Below are 27,138 nucleotides of genomic sequence, written 5' to 3' on the forward strand. Positions count from 1 at the left end.
GATATATGTAAAAATATATTCAAGTGAAATGTACCAATTGTATACACTATAAACAAAAAAATCAATAAAAATTACAAGCATACTAGCATTTCCTTTAAATAAAGCTTACAGTAGATTAGATGTCATAACAGATACTATACCTGGGCAATAAAGACACTGGCCATCCACTCCATCTGGGCTTGTAAACTGTCACAACACAGGTGCCTACAAAATAAGGTTTATGCCATAAATACTTGTGAAAGACAGCTGCTCTTCCACACTGTCATTAGGAACAGTCAAAACTATTTCTGAACTCTTTCAAATTTGTGTCTTAATGAAATCAAACTCAGACTGTGTCAGTAGCAGTGGCTTCCGTCTTCTGTGAAGTACACCTCCAATTGGCAGAGGACAATCATCAGCAATATTTTGGAAAGGCAAAGTCAGTGTCATTCAGTGTTTTCAGGCACATGGCAGTAAGGCATCTAATCCCCCAGAGACTCCAACTGGAACATATGTGCACATTCATGGAGTGGAAACTTCCTTTTTTTAGAAAGGGCTTAGACATGGTCTTGTCAGATAAACATCACGACGTGTCTGTTGGCACTCACTCACTAATGTTTTACTAAAACCCTCCATAAAGCAGCTTTTGCTCCCAAGCTTTGCACAGTACATTAGGGAAGCTGGCCATGCAAACAAATAAACAGGCAGAAACAAAGAGAAACAAAGAGGCATGCTATAGCAAAACCCAGAAATAGCAGGTGGAGGTTCAGGGAGTCTGGAGGGGCTGAGAAAAGGTCACTTTCTAGAGAGGAAGATTTTTGTACCTGATGTTACAATGAAATAATGGACATTTCAATGAAGTTATACTCTTCACATTCTTGGACTTATCAAAAATAAGGAAAAACAAGTCATTTTGAAAAAAAATGATATTCTAAAGCTTGTTTTCTTTTTCATTAGTCTTGTTAAGTGTTTGGGTGAAAGTGTCACCCCAGTCTCTGGCACCCATCCTTGGAGCTGGAATGGGACAGGAAGCTCCATTTCAAATCCCTCCCCCTGGGAGTTGCCTTGATCTGGACTCTACCTCTTGGAAAGCCCGCCAAACAGTGTTCCCTCACCAGGGCGGGTCAAAAAAGCCGGCCAAGTGGTAGACCACTCCCACAGGCTATTTAGGCCTCCACTCAGAAAAGGAATATGTGGACTCTGGGTTTTGCATGGTTTCTCCCTCTCTCTCATTCCGTCGCCATGCTTTCCGGGTCACACCGGGAACGGTACATTAAACGTGGGCATCTTTTATTCAGTCTAGTTTGGTCTGATTAGAACTATTTGCTTCTGCGGAAAGGCTCGTCTTAAAAAAAAAATGTACGTAACATTAAGACACTGTCTTATTTCATCACCAGGCAAATGTGAAATCATCTTCTATGGTCGCTAGAGAGAAGTCAGTGTTATCTGTGTAAGCGTGTAGAAGAAAACTAAAGCAGAGTCACAGTGTAAGAGTAAAGTTACGCCCCATAAAACACACAAATTAAGAAACCCTGGCCCTAGGACTTGGTAAAGAAAGGATTTGGAAGTGTCCAACCTAATATAACCTGGGGACTAGCTAGACATAGGAGGTCATTGAGCAGTAGGCTTTAGATGCGATCTGGGAAACAGGCAGGAGCAGGGAGACAACATGAAAAAAACACAAAAGGAAACTTTTAAAAAGAGACGATGGATTTTTTTAAAGTTTCAATTTAGGATTTTACCTTTTAAAAATGATCTTTAATTTTGCCTATTTATCTCCTAAAAGCTAGATTCTAATACTATCTATCTATGAAAAAAATGAGATACAGTTTCTTGAAAAAAACTTTAGAAAGGATGTGAGATTATAATTAACTGCACTTAATACAAGTTTATTTCCTTTTGCTTCTCTGTAGTTCTGCCTATGCAATAGTGTCATTCTTTACTCAAATTTGCCAATATTATATAAAATGAAAAAGCTGCCAGGAAACTTACCAGTGGTGTTTTTCAGAATATGCGGTCAATCCCCAACTGCATCAGAGGAACACAAACAATATGTTAAACACAACCCTGCCTTTGTCATCTCTTGATGTGAGGCAGCTACAGGAGGCCTCTTAACAGAACTCAGCCGAGTACCATACCCCGAGCCTCTGAAACTTAGTCATTAATGTTGATATTTGGTGCATTAATAAATTTGTGGTATCCTAAAGGGTCTGTCTCAGGCATTTTCCTATAGCAACAAATATACGATGGATATACTAAGGAAAAATATCTATGAAAATAGCTGAAATCATGTGTGTGTGTATGCACGTGTAATACATATATATGTCTTCAGCTTAAAAATTAAACATGGAGGTGAAAGTAAGAAAATATTTAAGTAATGGAATCTGAGAACTACAGATCATTTAAAGAGTGGAGTAATAAAATAATATTACTTAGTTAATCAAAGTGACTATGATAAAAAAGTATGGCATAAATTGAATGGTGTGTTCTTTAAATATTAAAAAGACATGATATTTAAGAAGGTTCATATTCTTAGAGCTAAGAGAAAATTGCAAAGCCAGGATCAAAATATTCTAAAAGTAAACCATCAGAAAGTTGGACGGCAGTGTGTGATTTCTTTATTTAGTGTGCTTGGACCATTCCTCCCTATACCGAAGTCACTACACTGTCCTGTCAACGATGGGAGACCAAGGAATCCTGTTCTGATAGGGGCTGATAGCACCTGAGATTTCCCTACTCATCCAGGGCAGAGAACAGTCTATAAGGAGCTTAATCTTTCCCACAGTGGGAATAACAGCCCTGTCATATACTCACAAAGCCCACTTAAGGATCTAAGTACAGATGAAGGACTTCAGGATTCACAGGTGGTAAACTAATGCCACTCATCCCTAAGCCTTTCAGCTGACTTAATTTCTGCTATGTTTGTTTTGTTTTGTTTTGTTTCCTTCTTGCCCCTTTCCTTTCAGCCTTTACCTGGTTGGGGGCTTCATTTTCTTTTTCACACCAAGATAAAACTTCATCAAGCTGAGAGAAAACATCTTGTCGTGCTTGCTGCTCTGTAAGGGAAGAAAGTGTAACGTGTAATTAAGTCGATCTTAAATATTCTTAACATTTCTGTAGAATATTAATAAATGCTTTTAGAATTCTTTATTTTGTCCCACATTTAAAGCCATATTCCAGTTTCAGAAAATTAAGACTGATCTGATTGTGATATGATCAAATAAATAAATTTAAGTAGCAAATGTACAACAACATAATTGACACAAATACTGGTCGAGATGTCAGATTGCTTTGGGTCAGGTTTCATCATTGAATGATAAAAGAGTTTTATAAATGATGGATTTTACAATTAGGGAAAACAGACTATGTGCATGCAGGGGCACATATTAAATGATTCTAAGTAGTTACATTGATGAAAATTACCAAAAATGACTTGTTAAAGTACATTCTAAGAGGAATTTGTGCTTTCTCTGGATCATTTACATGTTCTTCATACCCCACTGAACACAAGTATCTGCCTCAGTAAGCATTCAAAGGATGTTAAATGTTGCTTGCAGGAGAGGAATGATAACAAGGGAGAAAGGTGGTGTAGCACTGAAGGAAACAGCATCTTCTAAACCCAAGAGGACTCACAGAGACTATAACAGCACCAACAGGAACTGCGTAGGTACAAACCAAATCAAAGCCTAGCCTTCAGAAAAGGAAATGGACACAACCCCCAACCAAAAATCTATTTGTTACTGGTACCTGCTCGGAAAGGAAATATAATTTTTCCAATGGAGTATCCTTTCTTTTTTTTCTAGTAATTTTTCATACCCTCTCCTAATTTTAAGTGTATTTTTCTGTTTAATTTAGGGCTTTTTTTTTTCCTGTGTTGTTTTTCCTGCTATATTTCCTTTCTTTCTTTTTTTTTTTTTGGAGAGAAGAATTAACATGAAATTCGGTTAGTATAAGTGAGGAGGGAAAATATAATCAAAATAATATATAAAGCTTTTTTAAAAATGTATTTTTAAAATAAAAAAAAAGAACTCCGCAGCTGCTTCCATATATTTTACACACATCATTTGTCTACAGGGTTAACGGTTGCATCGTGTTCTATTTTAAATTGGATTAAAAAAATCACATATATTCTATTCTCTATCTGTAGATACCAACAATTGATTTTATTTTAAAAAAACAGAAATAATTTATCATGAACAATTCTTCATATCCTGAAAATTTTCAAAGAAATCATTTAAAACTGATAGAAACACAGAATTCATAAATAAGAACAAAGATTTTTGAGATTATAGTATAGATCTAGTATTTTGCATTTTGCAATTTTGTGATTTTGCACTATTTCTCTTTGTAAGTTGAAAAATAAAATTACCATCTGGATTGAGTACTGACAAAAGTGAGTGTGCAACCAAAGTGTTATTGTGGAAAGTTATTGCAATAGTTAACAACAAAAAGGCCTATCAAGCTTTGTCTAGAAATTGGTATAAAATGAGCTAACAGTAAGTAGCTACTTCTCTAAACATAGAACATACAGCCTCATGCAAATTCCAATGGATCTATTTGCTAGGATGCCAGGGAAATGCATCAAAGATCAAATATAGCTCAGCATGTGCTCTGTATTAAAGTGTCACTGTGATGTCATTTCTTTATCACCAATCAAACTTGCAAAGTAAAAAGTAGGAGCTATGTTCATTAAGTTAAAAGCTGACTTCAGGAGAATTCACACAAAACACTTACAGGGAAGGTAACAAAGAAGGAAACGAAGACTCATACCCGCTGCCAAGTGGCCTCTGGCAGTGGCTGAGCCCTGAAATTTATATAGGGAACTTATACTTACACAGTATTAGCACTATTTCTTATTACCACTGAAGATATATGCACACATATTTTATTAATTAATTGGCCATTATGGGCCTGGAATAGTAACAGAGGCATAGATTATAAAAAAGCTGTTGGAACTAACCTAAGATAAAACCTTCTTCTTGAACAATGTATACCAATGTCTTTGCTTATTTCTCTTTATTAGAACTTAAAATATTTATGTGGAAATAAGGTCTTATTCAATTGCAATTACTGTTTGCCTTAATTTTGCTTTTTATGAGGTCAAACAAACTGATTATTCTTTCACTAAGACTCTTGTGTGACCTCAAACTCCAAACTCACTATGTAGCTGAGTATAACCTTATCCATATTCTTCCATTTCTCAAGGACTATGATTACAGAAATGTACCACAATACTGAGATTAGACATTTTTAGCTTTTGTTAATTCAAGATATTCTGGTACAGCTGGCAGAAACTCATTTTCATGGTTTTGTAAAATTTGATGGTTGCTATTTTTAAATATTTAACTTTTTTATCAACCTGAAATTTTCTTGATTTCAGTATAAGTAAAAATTTAAATTAAGTATTTTTTGACAACTAGTTCATTCTAATTTATTTAACAAATGTCCATAATTAATACATGCAAATTTTTATAATTTTAAAAAATTAAAAAATTATTTATTCATTTTACATACCAACCACAGTTCCTTCACTCTTACCACTCCCCCTCACCCCTAGTCCACCCCCTCATCCACTCCTCAGAAAGGGTAGGCCTCCCATGGTGAGTTAACAAAGCCTTATAGTTGAGGCAGGACCAAGCCTCTCCCACCTGCATCAAGGCTGAGCAAGGCATCCCACCATCTGGAATGGGTTGGGAAAAGCCAACTCATGCACCAGGGACAGATCCGAGTCCTCCTGCTAGGAGTAGCAGAAAAGACCAAGGCACACAGCTCTCATGCACATGCAGAGGACCTAGTTTGGGCCCATGCAGGCTCCCCAGCTGTCAGTCTAGAGTCCTTGAGCTCCCAGGAGTTCAGGTCAGCTGCACAGGATGACCCCAGCTGAGACTCTAAGCAATAGTGGAGAAGGTGCCTGAACTGGCCTTCTCCTGTAATCAGATTGGTGGCTACCCAAAGCGTCATCCTAGAGCCTTCATCCAATAACTGATGGGAGCAGATACAGAAATCCACAGCCAACCAAGCATTTGGTCCAAGCTCCTGGAGTTCAGTCAAAGGGAGGGTGAAAATTATATAAAGAAAAAGAAATTTTATGACATATTTCTAAAAATGACATAAATTTAATTAATGAGTATACATATAGTTTTTATACTGGACTTTATAGTGTAATTCCTCTATGTTCACTTTTATATTAAGTTGTATTCTTTGAGGTTTTTCTGATTCAATGCCATATCTTAATGGTTAGAAAGAAACTTCATGACTATTTCATTTTTTATTGCCAAAATTATTTGCTAGCTTTCTTATCTATTTTCCATTTGAGGTAAACTCCCATTTTTTACACAGTTATAAAAATAAAACTGTGATCATTTGAGAATTACAATATAGTTAGAAATCAATATCACTAAGGTTAAATCAATTTTTAACAGTGAAGCTCTATAGTTTCCTTCTTAGCTTCTATTTCTTGTTAAGGGCATTTAAAAATACTTGACATATTTTCTTGTCTAAAGCCACTAAGGATTGATTTTTTTATATTGATCTTACGACTTGCTAACTTGTTGAATTGCAAGGAACAAACATTTTAAAAAATTAAATGCCTTTTGTGTGATCATGAGGTACCGCAGTTAAGAAGCCTTCTATAGACGGTGCCCAAGAAACTCACAGCTGGCCTCTAGGCTTGCCTGCAATAAGCTGATTCCTGGTTACCTTTGTAAAGGTTAAATTATACTACAACTGAGGCTAATATCCTCCCCAGAAGTTTAGTTGGCTAATCCCTGCTACACAATGCTATGCTTAGCTATACAGTAGAGTGAAGGGCAACAATTCCAATGGCATGAGAATGAGGGCATTTGCATGTCTTAGACTGTCGATACCCAATGTTGCTGGTATTTACTTATCCGGGACATTGGCAAGTCCAAGACTGCCTGCATTTCAGAGATTTTCTGGTTGTAGATAAAAGAGTATAAAGTATTGAAATTCCCCCACACCACTCCTGGCATGCAAGCTTATCACTTTATACCACTCTAAAGTCTCGTGCGTTTTGATGTTTAAACTCAACATGCATAGCAAGGAACTGCAAAAGTCCCAATTGAAAGTTTTATAAAAGTAAAACTCAGCTGGCATGATACCACTCTCTCTCTGGTATGTCTAATTCCTGGGGTATGCCTCCAAAAAAGCCAATAAACTAAAGTTTTATGGCATCTACAATGTGTTGCTTGGGTTACTATATTTCAATGTGAAGTCATTAACTAAAGCAAATAAATAAGTGAACTTCAAAAATATTCCTGCGGCAAAAAAAGAGTCTGCTTATCAGTTCATGCAACTGTTAAAGATACCCCCCCCTTACTCATTTGCTTTTTTACCTTTCCTTACTCATTTTTTCACACTATTAACAGTGTAACGGCAATGTTCTTTGAAACCTCTCACCTCTCATGTAAATCAGTTCTGAACATATTTTAATTAACATTTTCTGTGCATGGAAAACCTGTGAAAACAAAATCTATCTTCCCATGTGTATTACCCTAATTTGTTGTTAATGAACATTCATAAATTATTTCCAATTAACAGTTGCTTTAAGTATACTTCTCAGTTTATAATTCCTCCTTCCTTCTCAGGAAATGATTTTCTGAATGTATACAGGGCACATATATTAGTGGAAACTGTCCCAGAGTCAAATCTTTACTCAACAAAATAGAAAGATTTTACTATTGCTTATTTAATGGTCAACCATTTGAAAAGTTCGCACTGGCCATGGCATAATAACCAATATTGACAGACCTGTGGTATGAAAAAATGAGTAAAGTAAAATCATAGAGTGAGAAAACAAAAACATTTTGAGTTTAAAGAAAGAATTTCTGATCTGCTGTCCTTGATTGCAAGGGAAGGCATGAGCTGGATGGATTTATTTTGGTGGGATAGATGGATTTTAAGGACTTATTAACCAAACTATATTCTACAACTGTGGTCCCTGTGGTTTAAAGTCCTATTCATGAGATATTACAGATGATCTTGCATGTATGTCCGTCTACTGTGGGAGTGCTTGGCACCTTCACTAGTTGGTGGTGTCTGGTCCCCTAGGACTGGAGATACAGATGTTTGTGAACGGCCATGCTGGGGCTATGGAGAAAATCTGGGACTGGTGGGAAAGTAGTCATTTCTCTTAGGTGCTAAGCCATCTCTCCAACCACTGTACGATCAAATTTAAGTACTCTTAGTACTATTTGGATGAAAAGGTTCAATCATATTTAAATAAATTTTCAGCCAAAACACTGAGCTAACATAATATTAATTTATTTTTCTCAAGTAATCCTTTCATAGAGCCTTTGAAAATTGAAATCTGGGAATGGATTCTGTCTTCACCTCTCATTGGATATATAGTTTCTGGCCATTTATGTAAAGTTTTTGTGACTCAGTTTCTTTATAGTGATAGTCCCTATTGCTGGGAGCTTTTAGAAACATGCCATGAAGTCAGTAAATCCACATATTCTACTGCCATACAGTAGCTACGCTATCATTATTTTGGGATATTGAGACCACAGTGCTGTTCCTTCATGAAATTAACACTAAAATATTAGCTTCTTATGAGCTTTCTGTTGGTGTATAGTAGAAAGAGTCAGAACCTTGATTGGACACAAATATTCAATTTGATTATTAAAAGTCCTTTGGTGATATGCAATGAATACAAGCCTCTTCACCAACAGTACAAGTATGGAAGATAAATGATCAAGTAAATTAGAACAAGGTTGATGGCTCATTACAGAAAAGTAGACAAGTTTAAACCAGCCCATGTTTTAGTCCACTAAAATAATCAACTGTAAAGTCCAGCTTTGATTTTCACAAATGCAAATCTGAGGTTCAAGAACCTTAAAATCCATTTGCATAACTCAAAACACTTAGGTGCCTTATTTCTAAAAGTTTAGCATTTTTTTTCTTTTTTTTTTTTTTTCAGAGAGAACAGAATCACAACAGCAAACAACAACCATGTGATCCTCAGTCGGGCTCCCTTTCAAGTGTGTTAGGTCAAGCAAATCCTTTCAGAGTTCCTTCACCGCAGAGTGAACAGAATGGTCTCTCACATGGTTCCATATTGACTGTCGTGCTTCTTTTATTTATCCATATTGTGACATCTACTAGAAATCTCATAAGTAGTTTTCGATCTACGAATACATTATTCTCCTATTTATGGAAACATCTGTGAATGAAGCTGCCAACGAACAGTCATTTACAAGTGCTTGGAGGTTATAACTGGCAGGTGGATGAATAACTTTATTTTGAAACTGTTAAAGAACTCTACATAACATTGGGATTTTACCTTTCTACTAACTGTTTATGCCCCTCCCCCAGTTACCCTATATTCCTCTCCAAACTGGAGATGTCACTTATGATTCTCATCAAAACAAATGGTAAAACTGCATTCTAATGATGACTAATGATGTTGAACTCTAGGTTTAGAGGCTCATGAGTCATTTCTATAGCTTCCTGCATGTAGTATCTGCTCAATCCTATTCTCAAATGCTTACTGGGAAGTCTTTCTTGGGTTACAGAATTACCCTTAACATCCTGCATGAATTATTTTTTTCAGATATAGATATTATGAACATTATATTTTTTATTCTGCAACTTACATAATCTTAGGGGTATCTTTATAAGTACACTGTTATGATAATACATTGTTAAAAATTTTTCGTATTTCAAAACATACTCATACGTACTTTAGTTTAAAAATTGATGATTTGCTCTATAGGACTCGAATTATAATCACCACATTTGTAAGAGAGGCAGAGATGTTAAGTTACTCATTCGCATCACTAACTCTTAGCGAAGATGAGATTTTCTGACACCAAATTCAGTATTTTATAGCTGCATCATTTACCTAACTCTGCTTTTAAAATATCTAGTTCTCCATGCTATTTCACATGTCCTAAATAAATTCAGAACTTACAGGGAATAATCTGTAGATGTCAATAAATATGATACTTATTCAAGTGTATAGGGAAGATGTTAACATTCATTATAGAACTGAGGTTTTGTCTTTTCTACACCACTCTTCACTTAATCTCCATTAGCTCACCCAAAGCCTGTTTCTGCCTTTAGAATATAACACTCTCCCTCTTAACTCTGTTGGATATGATGCGGATTTATACGATAGTCTATGTTAACGTACTTAAAGCCTCTTCAGTGAGAAGTAATTTTCTTTCAACAACACAGAAAAGCGACAGGAAGACTAAGTTACATTACATCTCAGACATTAAAGGAAGACATCAGCGTATTTCAAATGTTGTTTTAAAGAGAGATGGCTGTGACCAGTGTCAGATAAAGACATAAATATCTACACAAAATAATAATCCACATGCTGCTTATCCAATTACCTTTGGATCCTTGTAAATAAAGAGATGTCCATCTCGTAAAACAACGTATCGGTCTTGAAACTTATTCCCAGATAGTATTTTAGATGGCTCTTCTTTGAGTTTTAAGGCACCTTCTTTGATACTTTTCTCTGTAAAACAAAACAGACTTCTGGAAATTGGGTCCATTTTCACTTATTGGGGACACAGTATAAACCATTTGTATTTTCTCTCTTTAAGGACTTGTTTTTATTTGTTTGCACACATGTGTCTGTTTGAATATATGCCATACTAATATGGGTGCTGTTGGAAGCCAGAGGTGGTCATTAGGGCTCCTAGAGCAGGAGCTGCAGATGGCTGTCAGCTGCCCACTGTGGGTGCTGGGAACTGAAATCCAAAAGCAGTAAATGTTGTAACCACAAAACCATCTCTCCAGCATCATATAGTTTAAAATATTAAAGATTTTGTTTAAGAAAGGAAAACTCCATTCCTTTTAAAAATACACATGTATTGATAGTAGGGAGACGGAGCACACATGGAGGCCAGAGGAAAACATGAAGAACCAGTTCTCCCTTCTTTGTGTGAGATCTAGAGGTCAAACTCAGACCCTCATGTTTGCTGGCAGGAGTCTTTAATTCCTGGGCCATTGAGGTAGCCTCAAGATAAGATTTCTAAACATTGGCTGCAAGTTTAAATTATTATATTTTGAATACACGATGTTAAATAAAATATACTAACATAGCAAAATTAAATCCACACGTTCATATTTTTTTTCACTATAGCTTCTTTAGAGGACTGTGATCCTTAGATTCTTTCATAGCAGAATGATAACTCATGCTACTCACTTACTTCCAGGGAATAAAGTTTGTAATGACACATAGTGACCCTGGTAGCCACACCCCTCTCATTGGGTTTTATTTACCTAATCAGAAGTCGGATTTCACAGATAATGTGGCCATGGATATAAATACTAGGCATGATGCTATGTAAATGTCTAAGGATAGAAAGTGTTGCACGAAGGAAGAATTGGGAAAAGTGACTTGGAAAGATGCATTATGTGTATTTTTACTTTCAACTGAAAGGAGTAGCTATTTCACAGAATTGCTCTAATGGAGGAAAATGCTCAGTGATAAACTTGGGTAAATCATCTAACCCACCTTTGTTATTATAACAGGTCTAAAGAGACAAAGCATTCTCCAAAGCACTAAGTATCCCAGAGAACGATCCAGACTGTACACTAACAGACACTACTTCGTTTAGTATCTGTTTTCCTCTAATCGAATCCTAACACCCAATTACCTTCACTGCCACTCAAGCAGGGGTACTTGGAGCTTAGCGAGACTTGTTTGGTTAGCACTTCAAATAAGAAAAGAAATGCTTCCCCCTAATCCTTTTACTATTAGAAAAATAATTTTATTTACAACTAACGTTTTTATTGATTATTTGGGGATTTCATATCATGCATCTTGATCACACTTACTTCCCAGTCCTCCCAGATCTGCTCCCCATCCTTGTGAACCCCCCAAAATAAGAAGAAAAAGAAAACAACAACAACAAAAAACCCACACAAGTTCAGTTTGTGTTGCCTATATACTCACTCCCTGGAGCACGGTCAAACTCCCAATAGCCAGCCCCTTACAGAAAACTGAGTCCTTCCGGCCTGCAACCCCACCAGATGCCCTCATTTGTGAACAGCTACATTTCAGCATTCTTATCACAATTCTTAAAAGTTCTCTTCCATGGTTCATGTCTAGGTTGTTACTTTTGGTGTGTGTAGGATGGGGGTGGAGGGTGAGAATCACATCCATAAAAACAGAGGCAGAACTTCTGCCCTGAAGGGAAAGTTGTTTGCTGCTGCAAAAACACACAAAACAATTCTGTGCATATAACATGACAGAGAAGATGGTATACAAATACAGAAGAGGTATGTCATGAAACTGAACCTGCTCTAAAACATAAGATTTACGAACGGTTTGATCCATGTTTTTACATAAAAGTACAAATTCCCCAACTGGTATTTCCTAAAACTAATAAAATATGTTCTGTATGGAGTGGCGAGAAAGAAATTCTGATGACTTATAGATTGTATCTGTGACTAAAAACCCATTGAGTGATCCACTCTTGATTTCAGGGCTTTAAGGGTTAAAGACAGACTAGAAGCTGGGCTGTCTCAGAAGTCCTGACCCTAATGCTTGCTCTTCCACTTACTAGCAGGTTCCCTGATGGAGTTTACATTACATTATTATATTATAATATGTACTATTACATATAATTATATGGAGTTATATAATGTCTTCATACTCTAGTTTCTGCATGGGTAAAATCTAGTAACTTCTAGTGACTAACTCCCAAACTCAATAGGAAAAGTTACTTAAATGTTATGTGCAAGAACATCATTTTTAAATTCAAATGGACAAATGGGAAGAGGGAAAAATATAAGCCACTATCCATAGATAGTTGATGCAGTATCTAAAACATACAAACCCACATACATGATCCTTTAAGTGGCAAACGAAGTTATTCGTTACAATATGTAGTTAAGAAAACAAACTGATATATTTCCAATTACATTGGGATATTCATTTGTGAGTAATTAGATTATTAAAACCAGTATATGCCTCTGCTCTTGTTGGATAGATCAGTTCTACAAGCTGTGACATCATTTGAAAAAATAATCCCTTGCTGAAGCTTTCCATGCATATTAATGCAGAAGGACATAAACAGGCAGCACCTTTGAGCGAAATAAGCAACGGCCAAGTCATATGGCCAATATTTGTAGGCAATTTCCAAAACACCTTCCAACTTCAAACTTACTCATTTTCCATTTGTTGAATATCAATTGCACAGTAAATGTGTATTTCTTATTACATAGAGAAATTACAATATTCCATTTATTGTGAAGCATTCCTTTAAAGTATATTTTAGTTTCACCACTAAGAAGAAATTGACCTGGATATAGTAGCTAACTAAATGTAATCTGTCTTCTCTTGCATGTGCAAACTTTCTTTCTCTCTCTCTCTCCCCTTCCTTCATATTTTCCATTAACTTATGAAAAAGACTTACTTATATCTAGAAAAGAGAAAAAAGACTTTGTCTAATTTCTATAGTGGATAGTAAAACATGAAAAGTTTTATATATATATATATATGTGTGTATATATATATATATATATAATTAAACTGTCTCTTAGGCTATTAATCATCACTCCTGTTTGATCTTTTTAAACAAGGTCTCACTATTCTAGCCAGTTCTCAAACCTATCATCCTCCTGCATATGTCTTAAAGACCTGTGACTGCAGGCACATACTGCCATTCCCAGAATAAAGTCCCCTCCCTATCTGTTACTTGCTTGAAAATAGTATCATTCTAAAATTAGATTATATGTATAAATAGCTAAATTATAAATAAACAGCACTGTGATATAACTTCTTAGGCTATTTGCACCAGAGAGATTTTTCCAATTTATACTAGAAGTTAAAACTGCAGAAAGCAAATAATTGCTTTTCTGTGCTGTGTTTATTATTACACAGAATCAAAATAAACTGTTTCCAAAATATACCTAGCATGGCAAGCGATACATTTTTTAATATTAAATCAGGGTATAGTTTTAAACACTCTCTTAATAACCATAAAGGTATAAATAGTCCTTTAGCATTTTGAAAGTTTATAGATTGCACCTCCTATGAGTCTCAAAGCCCTTTCACAACAGAAACAGAGGAGGATTAGAAGGGCAGGGGGTAGAAGGGAGGCAAAGGGGAAAAAAAACAAACAGGAGGAGAGGAGGAAGGAGAAACTGCAGTCTGGATGTAAAATAAATAAAAATATTAATTAATAAAAAAGTAGATATGTTATTAAATTTATAAATTTGAAAGTTGGGGATTACTGTGGTTCTCTGACAAGTTGAAAAAAAAAGACCTACAATTAGAAATCAGATATCTTAACATCTAACATAGAATTATATTTTCTATCCTGAGACAAGAATAAGCAAAGAATGACATTTTCCTCACTAGAAGATATTCTTGCTAAGATGATATAGTGAGACGAGTTTTATTAGCTTGAAAGCACTATGTGCAATCTGCATTTGTAGTCCTACAATAAAGAGGTTTTGGACATTGAGATTTTTTTCTTCCCTCTGTGTAAAGTCGCTGCTTAACAATCCATTAAATTTTCTGTTACAGATTCCAGCATGAAACAGAAAGCTAATAAAACTTACCAATTGGTTTCTTCCCTACAGAATTAGTGTATCGAAAAATATCTGGACAGTCACAGTCTACAGTGACAACCAAAGATCATTATCATATATCTTCAAGACAACACTTCCCCTGGAAGTGGACTAGGTCAACTCTTCAAACTTGTATTCATATGTGGATTCAGCAAGACTCCGTGGACAGTGGAAAACAAATATTTAACTGAACTATGATTCATACTCCCAATTTTGCTGTGATTTTCTTACGTTTACTAATAGCAAAGGTTTTAAGTGTCCAAGTGTGAGTTTTCCAAAAGCTATTACATTTGGACTGCTTAGTTCTAAGACAAATTGCAACTGAAGCATCTGCCATATACAGCAACATAAATCAACAAACACACACGGATCTTCAGTGGGCTACATGTTACATGCTTAAAGTATTTCTTCTATATTCCTATTGTTAAGATTTGATTCTATAATTAAATTATATTAGAGCAATTTAAAAGTTTTTTTAAAAATATGTTTCAGCAATATAAAATTACTTAATCTGGAAGATTACAGAAGGTTAAACTTAAATTTAATATAAGTGAAACTGAATAAAAGACAGTCTTAGAATAATAACTATGATAAAGTCTAAACAGCAACTTAAATGAAATTTCATTTTCTTTATCTCAGTGTTTCAACTTTTAACCCCTAGGGGAGAAATGAAATGTGAGGAAGATTATTATCTTTCTTTTCGAGTTAATTAACTCATAACAACAATGCCCATGACACTAAATGATTCTGAGAAATTAAATGCCATTCCTGAACAAACACAGAGATTTAAGTAATGAAGAGAAATATTTACTCCATGTATTTGTATAAAAGTAAACTACATTATCTCATTACCTATAATGAATGAGCAGTGATTAAATGCTGCACGATTCTACAATCTATGCCTACTTATGATGGCTACATTTTAAATGGCTTGGGTACAGTAGGACAGCTGAGGAAATCAAAATCCTTATAACAGAGCAAATATTGTATAATAAAGTTCTAAACTCAATAAGTGATGAAAACACGATATATGCTTATTCCATATAATGAAAAAACACTGTTACAAAATCAATAAAATGCAAGGCAAACTCATATATCTAGAAATGAATGAATGCTACGGAAGAAATAGACAGTGACAATGAAATAGGTCAAACACGTAGGGAAGAAAAGACAATTAGCAAAGGATGTCTTAGTGCAACTCCTTAAAATTGCTATAGATTGAAGCCAGGGTCTCACACTTCTATGCATGTACTCTGCCAACTTTGTTTTAATGAGCGGTAGAATCATTAGTTATCTATTACTTAGAGCAAATGTGGTTACATCTGATTAATCTTGTTCTCAAAGCATTGATATCTTCTTGGTCATTAAGAATTTTTAAAAGCTTAACAATGGTAAAAATATCCTTAATATCACTCCTTCACTGCCTTTTTAAAAACTGATTTTTATTGAGCTCTACATTTTTCTCTGATTTTCTTCTTAAATGAAAGTTTTATGTTAACAAATTGTTAGTGAAATCACAATAGCCATGCTTATATTATTTTCGTGTATACATTGCAGGGTGTAATGGCTATTACAAATGGAACAATGGTTCTAGAATAGATAGGCAGTCACTTTGACTAAGAAGATATTTGCTAACAGACATAAAGAAGATGGAATACCTAACACATCCAAAATCTGTCACAATATATAAAAGACATTAAGAAAGTTAAGATTACTGAAAAACACTCATTGGTGAAAATCATTATTTAAGAAACTGACTTTTTAAAAGTCTATAGCCAATTTAAAAAGACAATCTCAACATGTAATACATGTAAAAATAACTATAATAGAAGAAACTATCTTGCTTTAGAAATCTGAGTATCAATCAAACTCTTTTAAAGCATTAATGGAAAATTTATGGAATAGTCAAAGCTTTTAAGCAGTTTATAATTCCTATTTGTGGCCCAAAATAACAAGCAGAAAATTCTTCAATCAAAACATTTACTTCTGGTACGTTTCTAGGATCTCATTCACTTTGTTGGATATATATTAATTTCAGAAAGAATGCCCTACGCACAGAATAATCACAGACAGCTGCAAATACATTGACAAATGAACTAGGGATAATATGGGAGTAGAGATTTGTGCCGTGGCTTCCACCCTTGTAAGACAAAAGCAGAAAATAAAAGATAAATAGCAAAGGTAACTAACATTGTACTCTGAATGAATGCTTCACCCAATTGTCTGAAAAAAAAGTAATGACTGGATTAATAAAAATGTAGCTACTAGGGTAAAGGTTAACAACTGAAGTAAAGTTTAACTACCATCTGCAGCTGCTGGCAGGGGGATGTCAGTTTTCTTCAATGTAGTGACACTGGGTGTATCAACCACTCCAGGACAGATCTCATGTACAGGAGTATTAGACTAACATATAATGGACACCATAGGTTTTTTTTTTTTTTGTATGTACTTTTGTTTGGTTGCCATCTGGTATAGGTTTTGCATGGACTGGTGTTGTTTTATTTTGTTTTCTTGATTTGGAAGGGGTTGTTGTTGTATTGGACTTTTGTTTGTTTGTTTTTGAGAGAGAACTCAAAGTTGGGTGGTTGGAGAAGGGAGAGCCTCTGAAAGACTTAGGGGAGGGGAAGAATAAAATCGAAATATATTTAAATTTAAAATATTAAAATTGTTTTAAGGGATAAAAGATACAATTAAAATGCCACCTTAGGGATTTTTTTTTCATATGCTTGAGTTCTACAATGATTACAGGGATGTTTACACAGGTACTGACTCCTATCATCAGGAGGTTACAATGGAATACCAGGGGCACTAAGGTAAGATCCAGTTTGTTACCAGTGCTGTTAAGAGCAGGTCTCAACTAAATCTGTACCGTCCTGATTTTTTTCACAACTGAACAACTAGGAAGGGTAGTCCTGTTTGGGATACCCTACACATGTGCACAAAACCTCATTTCCTATCATAACTCTCTATGTTTTAATTCCTCATATTTTGTTTTGTTATGTTATTTTCTTTTGTTTTCAAGACACTGTTTCTCTGTATAGCTTTGGAACCTGTCCTGGCACTCACTCTGTAGACTAGGTTGACCTTGAACTCACAGAGCTCTGCCTCTGCCTCCCAAGTGCTAGGAGTAAAGGTATGTATCAACAACACCCAGCTTCCTTGTATTTTTTTTTTTTAAATCACATTATCACAACACTAAAAGACACTTCAGAGACGCTCTGAGTTGGCTGAGATATTGCATGGAGATGTAAATTTTAAACAACTGGAAATGTGGACAATTAGACAATATTAAAAGAAGATTATCACTATAAGGATAACACTGGATACAAAAGAAATTTTATATCTATTAAAAACATGAAGTGAACTGGTACATTCCACAATTTTAAAAGGAGGTGGTTCATAAAAATCATGATTCTTTGATATTTAAATCATATGAGAACTGAAAATCAAACCCATGTTTTTGCAAATGCCTATGTTTAATGCAAAGCTACACAGCTAATTCAAGATTTTCTTAACATATTTTTGTATCCCATGTTAAAGAAGAATAACATACAAATAGCTACAAAGCATTCCAGAGATGCTCGAAGTTGTCACCACTGCCATTTGATCTAGAAAATCAACTATGTGGATTTCTCTGTGGTTTTCCGACTCATTTGCAGAACCCAGCATCTAAATATCAGACACTCCTAGTTCCTCACACTATCCCATGCTGTGATGCTCACAAAGGTTTACAGATAGCCTGCCACGTTCCTGGGGGGAGGCACAACCTCCTCTAGTTGAGAACACTGTGACATGGATGTCTGTTGCATTCATATGATCAGATATGAGAAGGATATCTCTAAAAGAACATTGGGGTGGTAAAGAGATTTAAAGATAAAAGTTGTGGAAGGCTAAGTTTCTATACTAAAATTAGTATTTATTTGCTTATTTAAATGATTGAAAATGAAAAGTCCATTTGAGAAAACCAATCTGAATTAGTATAAAATATATAAGACCGTACTATGAAATTAGAAACTGTCATAAGAAACTTTGCTGAAATTAAGAACTCACTGACAGATAAGCATGTATGAGGTGAAAAATCCAACTGAGCACATTTACACAATTAAAGCTCTTCAACCACCACCTCTTCTAATTTATTTATTATTTATTTATTTATTTTGGACTTCGAGACAGGGTTTCTCCGTAGCTTTTTTGGTTCCTGTCCTGGAACTAGCTCTTATAGACCAGGCTTGCCTCCAACTCCCAGAAATCCGCCTGCCTCTGCCTCCCGAGTGCTGGGATTAAAGGCGTGTGCCACCACCGCCCGTCTAATATTAATTTTTAAAATCATTAGACAAAAGAACAATTTGTTTTCAAAACTGGCATTTACTAACTGTGGAATGTTGAGCAAATTACTTTCTCTAATTTTCTGTTATAAAATAATATGAAAATTGATACAGTCTTCTAAAAAAAAGGTTTTTAAAGGCCCTAGAGCTGAACCTAGTACTATTGTGATGTTAAATGGACACAGGAATAAATGGTGCTGAAGTTCTTATCTTTATGCACATAGACAAGTGTATCTCTCAACCCTCATTAGAGCAAGCTTCTTTTGCAGTAGAGCTAATTAACACAGAAATATACGATAGGTTATTGTACAGAGAGAACAAAAACTGCGGAGTGTGCAGCTCTGCCTAAGAGTTCCATGCCACACTCCCTCCTCTCAGGGACCAGGGATCAGTAGTCGACTGGAGCAGATAGAAAGTAAACGGACGTCTGCAGCGCAGCAATGTTGTCTGGACATGACAACACATTTGCACACATGGGCTCTCAATGCCTGGGACTGCATGCAGAAAACTTAGACAAGATTACACCAGAGAAAATCCCAGGGCGAGTGGGGGAGGATTTCACGAAGTCCCACTTCCGTCTAAGGAGCTACTGGCAATGCATGGCTGCTGGGAGAAGAGAGACAGTTGTTGTTTTTTTCAGGGATGGAGGTCCTGAGAGGCTGCCTATGATTCAGTAGATGCTCCTACATCTTTATACATATAGACAGGCACTAAATGGATTGAGTGAGCATTAACACACACACACACACACACAGGCAAAGACAGAGACAGAGAATAAAGGTAGGAGGAAAAAAGTGTCTTAATTACTTTTCAATTTCTCTAATGGTCTGAGACACCATGATCAAGGCAACTATAAAGAAAGCACTTAACTGTGGGCTTGCTTACAGCTTCAATGGTTTAGTCCATTGTCAATACAGCAGGGAAGGTGGTGTCTGATAGCAAGGCATAATGCTGGAGAAGTATCTGATAACTTAAAAGAGACTGGGCCTGACCTGGGATTTTGAAACCTCCAAGCCTATTCTCACTGACACATCTCCAAGGCTATTCTTCTTAATCCTTTCAAATCTGTTCACCAACTGGGATCAAGCATTCAAAAAAATATTTACCCAAATCACCCTAAGTTGTAAATGGGAAAGGGGAGAAACTGAAGATGGTAATGGACTTGAGCCAAACATACTCACATTTAGATAACAAAAAATATTTTAGAAGTTTATATGACCTATGATATCTATACTGCTTGGTTAATTATATTTGAATAATAAGTAATAATGGTTATTGCTGACATTACTTATCAAAGTAGCATGTAACTTTATATTGGCAGATATTAATGCTTAGTTCTGAAGATTGCTTTAAGGTTAAGACAAGATGAAACGTTCCCTCTATTGTCAATTGATGACACCACAACCGAAAAGTGTCAAGATCAAGCTTTTGACTTCTCGTACATGTTGAGAGACAGTTGTCTATGGTTTGCTGTGCTAGCTGACTTCTCGTTGAACACTGTTATGATTCCTTCCAGTTCACTGTTATGTCCTTGTATTTGTGCTTATCTGATCTGAAAAATCATCCAAATAAATGAGAATTATACCGCCCTCCATCTCAGAGGCTAGATGGCTTGTGGTCTTCAAATAGCCAGAAATAAATGTCAACATAATTTTAAAAAAGACACCTTAAAATAAAAACTATAACATGCATGCATAAGCAGAAACTACCCTTAGAAACACAATCCACTACTTCCAGAACATTTACATGTATCATCATATGAGCCAGCTGCAGCCACAGTGCGACACACTAAACTTCCTCACAATACTATGGAATCAGATTCTGTATTTTGCTACTCCCTTTTCCCCATTTTCAGACACCACTCGTGTCTTAATAACTATGCTTCAGCTACTTGAACTTTTAACGACCTTTGCACTGTGAAGAAAGCATGCCTACCTCTGCAGTGTTTAATCGTGTCGATGGTTAGGAATCTCTTCACCACAAGGTAAGCAGAACCAGGTTCAGCTAATGAACTCCACTGAAGCACCTGCTCCAACACATTCTCTGTGTAGTGAAGTGGACGCTCTGTAAATACAAACCCAAGTTAAACTAACTAATGTAAAAATGTATTAAATGATTACAGGTTTCCAAACATCCCATGGAATGATATATATGCAATGTTATAAACGTTTTTTATTAAACAGTAATAGGACTAGAACTGCAAGCAGGAGACCCAAATACATAGACAGGTAACATATTCAGTCCAAATATAAATTAATCTATGCAACTATTGTTTTAAAATTTAGACATGTTCCCTTTAAGATATAATCTCATTTACAACAATGACCATGTTCTTAGTCTGTTTTTAATTTAGATAACATTCCTATTAGCATATGCAACTAAATAACCTTAAGAGAACTAGCAGAATAATCTTGCCCAATATTAATAGGCACAAATTAATCTGTTTTTATCTCAATAAGATTACAATCTTTTAATTTCCAATCAATAATAGTGAATAATTAATAGCTAGAATTCTCATAGTGAATCAATATCAAATCATAAAATATGGTTGCAGGAACATTTAAAAATAAGAAATAGTACATTTTTATTTTACTTTAATTATTAGTAAAAATATATGAGCCTTGTTTTGATATTATAAATTATCTCTATATAAGAAACCTACAAGCAATGAATTAAATGATATCTGAAGAAAATCTCGTTGATGACTCTTACTCCATATATGTTTTGCCTTAGAAATATGCATCACACGTTCTTAGCATGGCATTTTACAAGCCAGTTTTAACAATAATTAAAATTTCATGCAGAAGCTCTAGTTGTGGATTAAAATATGTCAGTTGGTTAATACTGATGTGTGTGCATAAGCATATTCTAAGTATATGCAAACCTTTTCATAGTGGACTAGCAGTGAATGAAGAAGCAGACAGAACAGAATTTCTAATATGAAGATGCCACTGCTCTTTCCCAGCTCGGCAGCTGTGTATTGGTCAATTATTTCAGTTCCCAAATGTACAGCACATTAACACCCTGGAATATGTACGTAGTTAAAGTACTAATGCTGACAACAAATAAAGAAGAGCATGCTAAGGGCACCGATCTGTGACTTTTCTTACTGAAACTGATGAGAGAATCTTAAGCAGTATACAATAAATACATCACCTCCTCTCCTGCTATGGCTTCGTTAACTAAGAAGAAAGAAGTCATCAGTAAACCCAGGTCCCCAAAAGAGAGAGTAATATTTTGGCTCCCTGTCCATAAATGGAAATGTAGTTCTTCCTTCTGTACCCATTAAAGCATGCCCACTTATTATCATAATGACTATTAGCCATGTATTGTAAAGATATACATGCACACAGCACAATGCTGACTACATAGCAGATTCTCAGTAACTATCCCAGGGCTGAAGTCCATTGTTTATGAGTTTATCTCATAGTCCATAAATTAACAGAAAATATTTATCAGATAAATAAAACATTTGTCTTTGTAAAACCAGACAAAGGACAGAAAAGTGAAGATTGCTTGTATTAGATTAATTTTTCTTTTTACAAATCTTCTCTGAAAAATTGTACAGAAGTCAAAATTGCTCATAATTTGTCTAAGTCATAGTCAATGACTGATCTAACAGATAGACTCACAAACGCATTCTCATATAATTGGAAGTAGATTTATACAAAATAAATCTAATCATAGTAAGTGCTCCCTTTACACAATTGTTGATTAAATTACATGCAAGCTGATAGTACAGATCCAATTAGAATCTGTCAATTTACAAAAAAAACACGTGCAGCTATCGTATGCATTGTGTACAATATGTCAATCATGATTTACTTATTCACGACTGCACAGTTCAATATGTATTAGTAACCTTACTTTATATGTAAAAGAACTTTTCACAGAAGATTTTACTTTCTCCTCGTCATCTAATGAGTTAAGGAAAGATCCAGAGATTTGAATTCTAAACCTGCTGAAACTTAAGTTCTGATATTTTAAGTTCAATCCTTATGTTTATTTTGGTCAATCATGTAAGACTCCCATGCTGGTTTCTCATATGTAATTTTTGGAAGGGAAGAGAGCACAGAGATGATTTTGAGTCCAAACTAAGGAAATATTAGCAAAAAGAAGCAGTTTGCTCTTCCTTTCTGGTAAAGAAACAGTAGCAGTAGCTTAAACATTACATGAAAAAAACATGATGATTGAACAGTAGGTGTGACAAGGCAGGTATCACATTGGTGCTGGACTAGGGGATGAGACGTGGAGTAGAATTGGTAATGAGATTTCCAATTGTTAGGGAGACTTATACCAAAGAAGGTCAATATTACACTCAATTATAAGCAGATTCCATATAGATGGAACCATGTTCTCACTATACTGAAATATGTTAGAGGAGAGACATATCTTGCTAAAGTCTAGATAACTAATTCTTGTCACAAAATTTAAGTGTATTTTTTCTGAATAGAATCACTGTATGAAATAATTGAGGAGGATGAAAACTTTGCAAATCTAATTTCCTAAATAAAAAACAGAGTTGAAAATGAAGAGACCATTAAATACTCCAATTGTGAAATGACACACTTTTCCAATTTAAGAAAGGAATGAAAATTCATGAATAATGGATTGAGGTATCAAACCCTGTTATATAGTTACAAATATATGTTTGTTGATGGTGATCCTTGCAGTCTTGGGTCATGGCATATTGCATAGGATAGGGCATATATCATGTGGAAGCAGGACATTATCAAGAAACAGCACTTCATACTGACTTCTTCATGCATATTGACAAAAATTCAGTGTAAAGAGAGAACGGGGTAGGAAGGAAGTTCTCCAGCTTCATAAAAAGTGTCATCAATGGTTTAAACTCATGTGCAAAGAATGACTCTCATCTACTTAGTTCAATAGGAAAGCTAGTGGACTTTCATTGGAAACAACAGCTTCTATCATTAGATATCTATCTTTACATTGATTTGTACCAGTCTCCACAAATGATTATGGCATTTCCACTTCTAAATCTTTGAACCATTTCAGGAGGGCAAAAGCCACTCTTCATCCCAACTGGTATTTTATTAGCCTTTTACATATAGGTGAGGAGAAGAGTATAAAATAATATTAATAAAAATCACATAGATCTCTGATAACACAGTATTTACAAGGAAAAGAAAATATTTTGCTATCAAATTGCTGCACAGGAAGTACTTGCTTCACAAAACCAAAATCCTCAGTGCAGTCTACTTAAATGAGGCTCCTCAAACTGATAACTTTTTTAGAAGTTCATGACATACAGAGAAGGAAAGATCAGTTTGGGGTTAAGTACTAAAACCACAGCATAGCTTAGAACAGAGTGGTTGCTGGTGGAGACAAAAATGAAACAAACAAACAAAAAACCTCTCTATTACAGCTTAGGTTTGGAATGATATCCAAAGTTCATACATTGAAGATATGGTCAGGAACTATGGGTTCTCTTAGGATATATTGAAACCTGTGTCAAGTATTATGTAAGGGAAGGATGCTAGCTCATTGGGCCATGCTCTTGAAAGAGAGACTAAGACCTTAACTTTGTCTATTTGCTTCCTCACTATCAAGTAACAAGCAGCTTTTCCCTGCTCCACACTCCTAATCAAGATGGTTTGCCCCACACAAGACCGAAGGTCAACAAAGCACATGCTGAAACATCTGAGTGGTGAGGCAAACACAAAATCAAAACCAATGCTATCCTCCTCTTTATGGCTTATCACAAATATTTGTTACAGTGACAGATAGCTGATGGACAGAAATTCAACAGAAAAAAAAATGAGTCATAGATATGATCACAGCCTTCAGGCATAAGCCTGTGGATTTGACTTTTGAGAGGAGTTCGGAAATGTCTGGAGAAGGATAGTAGAGACCAAGCATGAATAAACAGAAATTAATAGGCATTTTGGTCTCTATCACAGAAGAACAAAATACAAATTTAAATGTTAATAATATAGGTTCGGTTATAAGTTAAAGATAAAAAAATGAGGATTCCATTGATAACTGCAACAGACAGTATCAATATTTCTTCCAGGCAAAGAACTTCTCCATACTTTATCCACGTCTGGAAATTTCTGTGGGAGGTCAAAATGATGGAATAATCAGGGAAAGAGAAAACAATAAAAAGATGATTTTAGTGATGGAACAATATAACCCAATTTGTGACTTACACAGTTAATTTTGGTAATAATGTCAATAGATATCTTTTACCCACAAATACAATGAGTATGGGAATCAAAATGATTTCTTTACACACACACACAAAAGACTCTAGATCATTTGGTTATAAACTATGCTTTATTTAGTAATATTTTAAATTTACGGCTAATATTTATAATGCACAGTGTTGGAAAACAGAGGCAACTCCAAATTAAACCAAAGATGTATTATTTACATCTACTATGAAACATTTATTAAGCCAGGTAGCATGAGCACCAATGCAGGTCACTGTAGAGACACTCTGGGTCTAGACTTTAGGGGAGGCAATCAGGTGGCCAGTAGTCAGCTACAGTGGGCAAGACCAAAGGTACCCATGAAAACTGCCATCTACCAATGCTAGTCAAGCACAAAGAATATGTAAAAATAGAAAAGATAACAAAAGGACACCCATAGAGACAAACATACTTTTTAACAACAGACAGAAAAAAAGAAAGTATAAATTTTATGGAGCGATTGAAGAATCAAGAACATGGAGGCATCCCTGAAAATAGACTTGAATTCACCACAGGGAAAAAAGAAGGTCACTAACAATCGATGGCACAGAATGTCAGGTAGAGTGAAGCTGAAACAGCTCTGCTGAGTTTCACAGTTGGGGGTCACAGGAGTCACTTGCCAGAGCAATTCTGTCCAGTGGGGACAGCGTCTAATGAAGGAGATACCGAGAATTGACACCCAAGCACTAGGGAATACTATATCTTGACAAGACATATTGATAATATCATATTGTAAGTCCCATTAATTGTTGAGGAATTATGCAAGAAAAAATCAGCTGAATAAAAATACCAAGATGGAGAGATGAAGGAGCGCATATTAATCCCCTTCCATTCCAATACTGACTTCAAACTTCCAAATCATGCACCCTGGGGTAGTTCAACATGAATTTTAATTTTTTCTTGAGCTTGTGGGTGGCAAGGTTTTTCCATTTGGCAGTTTGACAGCTACACTTGAAAGGGTCCCAAGACCTTAGTAGGTATCAGCTAGACAGATGGTCAAGGTACAACAAAATTCTGCATCTTATTTTTTTTTCCCTAGAGGTCTTTAAAACCAAATGATGTCATTAGAATGTTAAGCTTATTCAGCATTTCACAACCAGGACAGTCAAGGTGCTTGAGATGGTCTCTTAACTCTTCAGTTTATTTGTGAGGAAAGATGACAAAGGGCTACACTGATGATAGGGGGGGGAAAAAAACACCAGCAAAAAGAGAGATTTCTGCTAGATCTAAAATGATGAATTTGGACTGAGCAATAATCTTTTAAATATGCATCCTTTGTTCTTAGTAAATACAGATCATACAGAGATAAGGTGTTGAGAAGGTGACATTTATGATATTGTTATAAATCAAACTGTTTGTTCTTATAAACGGAAACATTATTTGATAAGGCAGCAACAAACATACCTATTGCTTTATACTTATTTATATAGTTAATGAAAGAATTAATTATTCTGATGAGAAGCATCATAGGATGTCAAGCTCAAGTAGTGATAACATATGTCAAGACGGGCATTGAGGTAGAGTGGAATTCACAATGAGATCTGAATATTTGGAAAACAGCAAAGGCTAATAATGGCTTGTCACGAAGTGTTCTTCATTCTGTAAGGAATAAAAGTCTCTGTCATGAAAGCCACTCACCTAGCTCTTCATTTTCAATGACTTCGAATGTAGCCCAAATATCACCTTTAGTAGGAACAATATTTTTTATTGCTAATATATCATTAGTTAACTCTTCAGCTTCCATTACAGGAGATATCTGTAAGAGAAGGAAAATGTCTTCAACAATGTCTGACACGGAAGTAGTCTTGTGCTAGGGCAACCAGATTCCCCATCTCATGATTCTCCAAGATTTTTCTCCACAAGATACATTATAATGTCAAGTCACGGAGATATTGTAATAGAGAAACTGTAGGAGGAACTATATTTCTTAGTAAGCAACTAGGTCACTCACACAATATTTATCTAGTCTGTCTGTCTATCTATATATGTATCTATCTATCCATCCATCCATCTACACACACACAAACCTCATTGGAGAAGTAAGATAATTCTCTCACAGT

General features: G+C 35.3%; 1 protein-coding gene across 3 annotated transcripts in view; it reads right to left on the bottom strand.

Annotated features, from left to right (window-relative positions):
• Window positions 1-27,138, bottom strand: part of Arap2 (ArfGAP with RhoGAP domain, ankyrin repeat and PH domain 2) — a 162,530-nt gene that overhangs the window by 10,209 nt on the left and 125,183 nt on the right. For all 3 annotated transcript variants that reach the window (XM_050150250.1, XM_050150248.1, XM_050150249.1), the window contains 6 exons: window positions 26,717-26,834; window positions 20,799-20,927; window positions 10,341-10,468; window positions 2,953-3,035; window positions 1,972-2,007; window positions 141-204 (listed from right to left, as the gene is read on the bottom strand). In XM_050150250.1, the coding sequence (XP_050006207.1) occupies window positions 141-204; window positions 1,972-2,007; window positions 2,953-3,035; window positions 10,341-10,468; window positions 20,799-20,927; window positions 26,717-26,834 (558 nt within the window). The remainder of the gene's footprint in view (window positions 1-140; window positions 205-1,971; window positions 2,008-2,952; window positions 3,036-10,340; window positions 10,469-20,798; window positions 20,928-26,716; window positions 26,835-27,138) is intronic.

This window comes from Alexandromys fortis, unplaced genomic scaffold (assembly GCF_014885135.2).
Source record: "Alexandromys fortis isolate MF-2015 unplaced genomic scaffold, M_Fortis_MF-2015_v1.1 scaffold_0, whole genome shotgun sequence".
NCBI classification, from domain to species: Eukaryota; Metazoa; Chordata; class Mammalia; order Rodentia; family Cricetidae; genus Alexandromys; species Alexandromys fortis.